This window comes from Euprymna scolopes, chromosome 29 (genome assembly GCF_053919585.1).
Source record: "Euprymna scolopes isolate OS-2025 chromosome 29, ASM5391958v1, whole genome shotgun sequence".
NCBI classification, from domain to species: domain Eukaryota; kingdom Metazoa; phylum Mollusca; class Cephalopoda; order Sepiida; family Sepiolidae; genus Euprymna; species Euprymna scolopes.
Window position 1 is genome coordinate 69,817,083 of NC_136510.1, and position 8,169 is coordinate 69,825,251.

The window sequence follows — 8,169 nt, forward strand, 5'->3', positions numbered from 1 at the left end:
CTATTTAGAAAGTAAAATATTGATTCTATTATAAATAGGGCTAGGACAACAGCATATTCTTTTTATTGTTTTGATTCTCGAGTGTGTATCTGTTGATATCTTATATGCTTTTATATAGAGTGATGTGGTTCTCGGTTGATTAACTGTGGCTGTGTTAAATATATACTTAAGAGCAAAATCAATGAAAAGAATAAGCTGTTGTCAATGCCCTACTTATAATAAATAAGACACTGGTTACATGTGATATATCTTCTAGAAATTCAAGATAAAATTTACACATTATGATAAGATGCAAAGCAGTTCACACAAATACATTGCATTTTTTGGCAATAAGTTAGTAGCTTATTATTGCGCGACTCATTTATAATATAAAGACGATTCATAAGGATGGCCTCCTCCATCCCCGATAGGAAACCTCCAAAATACCCACGCCCTGATATATAATATAAGTTATGATATAAGTTCATACATCATCGAACAAATAGAATTTTAACAAATTTCACAAGAATATTTAAGAGTGTTCTAACAACTCTCAAAGAGAAGTTGATGAATTTTATCCTTTCTTCAGAGTAATTATGTCATAAGCAATACTATTTTGTATTATATTATAAATTAAAAGAAAATTATTTGGTTCCTAGGACGGTCAGATTTTATGGGTTAAAGGGGTGATAACTCACTTAAAAATGTAAGTAAACATATTATTATATGGATTATATGAATTTATCGAATATTGTTTTGGTATCATACTTATTAGATCTGGATTTTATAATAACTCTCTCTCTCTCTCTCTCTCTCTCTCTCGCTCTCTCTCTCTCTCTCTCTCTCTCTCTCTCTCTCTCCAGATGCAAGTCTTTCCGACAATCATAACAAAAGGTTTAATGTCTGAAGATGACATGCTTAGAAGTCAGGCTGTAAGAGTAACGGCTTATTTGTTGGCCTATATGCCGGAACAGACAAATGAACATCTGCAGAGGTAAGTTGCAAGTTTCATACTTTTTTTCTCTGTATTTTTGGTTATAGTCAAGATTGTTTGCTCTTTTTGACTTCCGATTTCTGCTTCACAGTAAAACATATATTTTGGAGTTGGTAACTACATATTTAAGTTTTTAGTTGATAAAAATAGTTGGAACAAAATTATCACAGCACTTCAGCTGGACCGATAGCCCAGTTCAGATCCTCATCATGTGGTTCAGACTGGACCTCCAGCTGGAAAGGAATTGATCTGAGGTAAAATCAAAGGTCGAAGCCACAGTCAACTTGTGGATTTAAGGAAACTATCCTTGAAGGGCAGGGCAGAGGCGTGTGCTACCTACATCTTTCCTCTCATCCTTTACCGACTGGCTGTACTTCCCCTGCCTGAGAACTATCTAAAATCCCTCCCTACAGAGCAAGTTGTTCTCGCTTCTTTGGAACAAAGGGAAACATTGGGTTTGCAGACAGGTTTGTGTTCAACATATGTGTGAGGGAGGTTTGGGAATGCCCAACTTGAGGTGTCATCGAGACGCCAAGAGGCTGGCCTTCCTGAACCGAAGCTTGACAGAAGAGTCTGCATGGAACCTCACGGTTGAGGCCACTTTTCCTGACCTCATCCTCGACCACAAGGTCGAGGTACGTCGAAAACCATGGAGTGACACACAGTTCTTGAGAGAGTGTAGGGTCGCGCTAAGAACCTGTTAAGGTCCAACAACCTTTCACAGCTGACTAGAAAGTAACTATATAAGGAACTAGTGAGGGGGGACCACTGATGACCCGCTCGTCAAGTGTCTGGGGTTGTCAAAGGAGGAGATCTGCTCCTGGTGGAGCTGGGCGCCAGGTTTGAGTCATCTCGACAACTCTGAGTTTTTCTTTAACCTGGCGATTGGCCAAAATGTGTTGCCTCTCAATGGCATACTGAAAAGTGACAGACTAGTGAGGTCGTAAGGGTGTCCCCATTGTAGGACCCCAGCCGAGGAAACACCAGAACACACAATTGTAGCGAACTCAGATGGTACTGGATGTATATCAACGAGGTGATAGCTCATATCGATCTCAAGCAGTCTTGCCTGCTGGACATGTCCTACATCATCCAGAGCGCAGAGCTGTCATGAGACAGGGAGAGACAGATGGTGATATGGAGTTCAAGAGTGCAAGAGAAGCACAAAGTTGAATCTTTTGCTGATCAGGATCTGGTCCCCTTCTTCAAATGGTAAAAATCAAATATGATAGGAAAAGATTATACTCTGAGGACTTTGACCAAAGATGGATAAAGATAGTGAGTCTGTGCATGCATAGAAGTGTCAAATTGGAGTTTGTGTTCCTCGTCTAAGAATAGTATACACGGTTCCAGATCCTGTCAAACTCCAGGCACCTAAAACAAATGTTTAGATTAGGTTCTTACCTAGTCAAGTTAATGGCCTCCTCCATCCCCGACAGGAAACCTCCAAGATACCCACGACCTGATCCTTTCTTTTCCCTGGCTCCTCAATAAGCAATCTTGAAGAAAGTTCATATACCCTCACCCAATCCCAGTTTCTTTGATCCTGCCTAGATTTTCAGCCTCATATAGAGAGTGACTTGCTTGTTTTCAGCCAACACCAAGCCAGAAAACAGTGGGTGTTCTACCACCTAGAGATGGTTGGCAGGTTCTTACTAACTTTTTTATTATATTTTTTGCACTTTTTGAAATAAAATTAAACTTTTTATAAAATTTTATGTTTACAATTTTATTTTATTGCTTATAAATAAAAATAAAAATAAAATATAAAAAAAACATACACACACAATATGATTTTGGAATCTTAGGTAGGACGACACTCAGTGTGCTTGAGGTATTGTGGCAAATGAGAACTTTAGCTAGGATCAGCATAGACTAGCAAAGGTACAGTGATGAGGATGACCATAGACAATTCCTCCCCAATTTTTGAGTGACCTTGTGCCTAATTTTTTGTTTATTTCTGTTTTGGTTGTAAACTTTCAGAGTGAATAAAAAAAATAACTCAAAGTGTAGTATCTGTTCTGATGCTGCACTTCATTTTTTGGTCTAATTAATGGAGGAGAAATCCTTCATGACTGATACCAGAGTACCCCTTTTTGGGGAGCTGGTTTCCCCCCCCCCACATTAAAAACCGACCTTGTGTCTAACTCTGCTCTCGTGGGGAGGCAAGTAAACAAAAAAATATAGAAAAAGGTCGTTGGCCTTCGGGCCGGGATCAAAGTGTCGTATCTGTTCTGATGCTATGCTTAAGTTAATTTGTCCTTGGTCAATGGGAGGAACTCTTTATACTGAGACAATGATTATTTTTGGCTACTGCCAGAGTGCCATTTTTTGCCCTTCTTTTGGGGAGCTGTTTTTTCCCATACATTAAAAACAACCTTGTGTCACATTTTGTTTTTGTGTGGAAGCATATAAATACCAATAGAAAAATGAGTTTTTCATATGAATATCAACGCGCAAAAAAAATTATAGGAGTATAGATTTTGGAGTGTGGCTTTTGTACGTGAACACACACCATTGTACAATTAATATTATAGGATTGGGATACACGTTAATCCTATAATACATCCAAAGCCTTTAACCAGATCTAGCATGAAGATCTCAAGAAAATTAATCTATATGGTACTACTCGACAAATATTTAATATAATCGGATCCTCCTTAGTTAAAAGAAAGATTCAAGTTGTACTTGATGACTGGAAATCTAAACACCATCACATTAATGTAGGTGCGTCCCTCGGGGTCAATCCTTAGACATTTATTATTTTTGTTGCAATCTTGTCTGAGATGGGTATGTTTGTTGATGATGTAGCAACCGAAACTTGCTACAATCACAGGCAGGAGCTAATTCTCACGGCTCGAGATTTGAAATCCATTTTCTCCCTGCCATGTCCAATCACAAGCCAGCTCTCAATCAGGAGACTGAATGTATAAAAAGTAAAACCGAGAACGCTCTCTCTCTCTCTTACTCCGCTTTCTCCCTGCTCTGCCCAGCAGCACACATTGCCAGTGGGCTTTGGCCCCCGGCTAAAGTGAGTATAACAAGTCAACCTGGCTCTCTTTTAACTCCCACTTATTTCCATGTGCGGTACCCACACAAACTTTCTTTATCATGCTGCAGAACTGCTCTTACGATACACCGACACACACACACACACACACACACACACTACAACATGTAAATATTCTGAAGACTTTGCTCTTTCTTTCTCCTTTAATTGGCCTCCTTCGTCCCGACGACTACTAACTATAAACATGTGTAAGTGGAACTATTCTCCTCAACAAGCCGACAATATATTAAATCTATCTTTACACAAGAACACTTCAACCTACCAACCCATCAAACAACACAATCTCACCCCTTCACTGTAGGGGTACCAGAAGGCTTTCTACTCAAGTAGCTTATTTCCTCAAACTACTGGCCTTTGGAATTTCCCCACCTGTATAACATGTAAAAATTTAAGAGACATGTGAACAAGCATCTCATTGCACAACTCTCCACTTAGGATGCCCCTATAAATCCGGCCCCGGATTTACAGTAGCTGATTACGTCTTAGTGGTAGGGTGCCATGTTTGAGTTGAATAGAAGTAAAAAAAAAAAATGTTTTTAATGGGTAATGAGATGATAGATTGTAAGTTGAATGATGAATAATATTATGAGAAGATTGAAAACAATAAATGAAATTAATAAATTTGTATTATTTCGGTTCTTTGGATTATTGTTTTCATCTTAAGCATTATTTTCATATTACAGTCAATGAAACCTCCAACCTTTTTCAGGTGTATTTTGTCATGTTTGGGAATCTTTCTTTTAAACTTGTGAATCTGCACAGAATTTTGAATAGAGCCACTTATTTTATCCACGGGATTCTCGAGTTTAATAAGGTATATCTGAAAAAGGTTGGAGGTTAAATCGACCGGAATGTTGTAAAAATAACACTCAAGGTGAAAATAGTAATCCAATAGAATTCAAATATTACGTCATCTCAAAAATTCAGAAACAGAATTAATAAAATTTGCCAAGTGTTTTGAATTGAATTCGAAGATGTTGTAGGCTGCTAGGAATCATTACCTTGGTAATATGTACTATTAGACTGGTGCAAAAACAATATCATTTTCTCCCACATGTTACTTTTATATATGATTTCTGAATTAACTCATTGATATATGTAACCATGTTATATATTGAAGCCCGTTTTTTGCTCTATCAAATTATATTATTCATTACTGCTCTCAATCTCTTCATTCATTTTTTTGCAGGCTTTTCGACAGCATGGAAAAAATTCAAATCCACACAATTTTCTTGTTCCAGTTCAAACTAAGCCAAAAAGCTGCCGAGCAGCTCATGATATCAATGATGCGTATGGTTCAGGAACCACTAACGAACATGTAGCACAATCGCGGTTCAAGAAATTTCGCAATGGTGATGAGAGCCTCAAAGATAAAGATGGTCATGGCCGGCCAACTGCAGTTGATAACGAACATTTGAAAGCCTTAAGACGATCCTTGCAAAACCACACAAGAAGTTGCTGTTGAACTTGAGGTCAACCACTCGACAGTCATTTGCCATTTAAAGCAAATAGGGGAGTAAAAAAAGTCGGATAAATGGGTGCCGTATGAATTAAACAAAAATCCAAAAAATTGTTGTTTTGAGGTGTCTTCTATGCTTCTTCTGTGAAACAAAAACGTCCCATTTCTCAAGCGGATTGTGACATGTGGTGAGAAGTCTATGACAACTGGCGACGTTCAGTACAATAATTGGATGATGGAGAAGCTACACAACACTTCTCAAAGCCAAAATTGCACCAAAAAAAAAGGTTATGGTGACTTTTTGGTGGTCTGCGGCTGGTCTCATCCATCACAGCTTCTTGAATCCAGGCGAAATGATTATGGCAGAAAAGTACTGCCGACAAATTGATGAAATGAACCAGAAGCTCCAACGTATGTGCCCGAGATTGATCAATATGAAGGGACTAATTTTGCTACATGACAATTCTCGCCCGTATGTTGCTCAACTAACCCTGCAGAAGCTGAAAGAATTGGACTACGAGACTTTGTCTCATCTGCCGTATTCACCGAACCTATCATCCACTGATTATCACTTTTTCAAGCCTCAACAACTTCCTGCGTGAAAAGCAGAGATGATGCCGAATCGGCCTTCAATGATTTCATCGCTTCCAGAACTCCGGATTTCTATGCTAACGGGATAAATAAACTTGTTTCCTGTTGGCAAAAATGTGTTAATTCTAATGGTTCTTATTTCGATTAATAAAGTTTATTGTGAAAGGAGTTATGATCTTTTGAAGTTGAACAAAAAAAAACTACATTATTTTTGCACCAACATAATAAACTTAATTTATCTTTAAAGATAGATTTTGAAAGTTTAACCATTTTTTATTCAAACATTTGCTGTGGTTTCTGCCTCCTAATTTTGCCAATTTGAGGAAAATATTTTCTATAAACAAACTAATAAATGTTAATTTTCAAGGTAGAAAGCAGATAATTTTTTGTATTATTTTTGTTATCTTTTGTAGAGAAGGTGTTTCTCAATTCCTGCTTGGCCTTTCAAGTCTGCCACAATTCACTGGATGCTTGGAAAATCTGTTTTCTCACAGCTACCCTCAGCTGAGCCCGCCCTCATGATCTGGGATATTTGGAGAGAGAAGAGAGTAACATGGTTGGGCATGTTTTGTATTCAAACACCTTGCTACAATTTCCAACAAGATGGACAGATAATCTATTCACAAAATGTGACATTCACCAACTCCATCACCACTTAATATGAGTGATTCATAATGTTTTAATCCATTATGGTCGGAAGTGATTAAATTTACCTGGAAGTTTGACACATTTGCCGTTTGTCGACATCTGGATGTGCCCACAAACTACTTGCTTTTGGAATTCCCTCCTTGCTGCCTGTTTCTGATAGCACTGTATTTCAATCACACTTCCTCACTGTAGAGGTACCAGAAGGCTTTCTACTCTGATAATTACTTTCCTCAAACTACTTGTCTTTGGAATTTACTCCCTGCTCCCTGTTTCCTCAACCTGTTCCAACATGTAAAAATGTAAATGTAATGTGAACAAGCATCTTGTTATACAACTCTCCACTTTGAATGCCCCTATCAATCTGACCCATGATTCACAGTAGATGCTTACATCTCAGTGGCAACATGTCTTGTTTGAGTTGAATAGAAATTACAAAAAACAAAAAGCTTAATGATTGTCATTGAATGATGAATAATATTATGAAAGGATTGAAAATAATGAATGTTATTAATAAAAATTCGATCACTGATGAAGACTGTTTATGATTAGTTGATCATATGATAATATGTCCTCTGTTCACTCTAAAGAGACAGTGGATACCCCATGTAAGCCTGTCTGTGCATAAGGCTGTAAGGCTTCCTGTGCATGTAATTGTGAAGCAGGGTTGTGCAATCACTAACCACAATTCTCCTGAGTCGGTACTGCTTGAATTTAGTGGCAATGAGAAGTCTAGCACAATTGGAAACAATACCGAGATAAGCAGAGAACACATACAACACCTGGTATTCCCAAATAGTCACCCATTTTCGTACTGACCAGGCTCAATGTTGCTTAACTTTGGTGACTTATGTGATTGTGCCATATATTTGATCATATGACTCTTGTGAACTAGTGACACCATCTACTGCATGAAAACAAATTCTATTGAACACTGACTCCAGGAACATAATTATTGAACTCTTGGCTTAATTGTAGCATAGGAACTGTTGGAATATTGCAGTTATTTTCCTTGTTTGTCTCTCACATTTTCTCTACGTTAATGTTGTAAACTTGGTTAAAATGAAAAATGCATACATAGAGTTTTATGCTTAGTTAATACAAACATGTTGTGCGCGTTCCACCTTTATTTAATCAACGACTAAACAAGAAGCACTCTCAGGGCAAGGTAAAAAGTTGCATGCAATTTCGTCTTATGGTGTTCCGCTTCAAGGGCGAAAAGTCACATCCTTAATATATTAGAATTAATAAAACTACTACTACTTACCAGACGTTGCTTGGGATGCAATGAAGTAATTTTAGTTTTTACTTTTTTTATTTTCACATTTTTTAAACTTATACATAAAAAGAAATAAAATTTTAGTTGTAAGAGAGACAACTCTTTTTACATTCTTCAATTAAAAATGTAAATTATTTCTTTTGCTGATTTGG

At 37.5% G+C, this 8,169-nt stretch overlaps 1 protein-coding gene across 1 annotated transcript in view; it reads left to right on the forward strand.

Annotated features, from left to right (window-relative positions):
• LOC145252695 (uncharacterized) overlaps positions 1 to 7,186 on the forward strand; it is a 130,601-nt gene extending 123,415 nt beyond the window's left edge. The window contains exons 12-13 of the mRNA XM_080112515.1: positions 843 to 973; positions 6,507 to 7,186. Of these exons, the coding sequence (XP_079968641.1) occupies positions 843 to 973; positions 6,507 to 6,615 (240 nt within the window). The 3' untranslated portion in view covers positions 6,616 to 7,186. The remainder of the gene's footprint in view (positions 1 to 842; positions 974 to 6,506) is intronic.
• Positions 7,187 to 8,169: the final 983 nt, after the last annotated feature.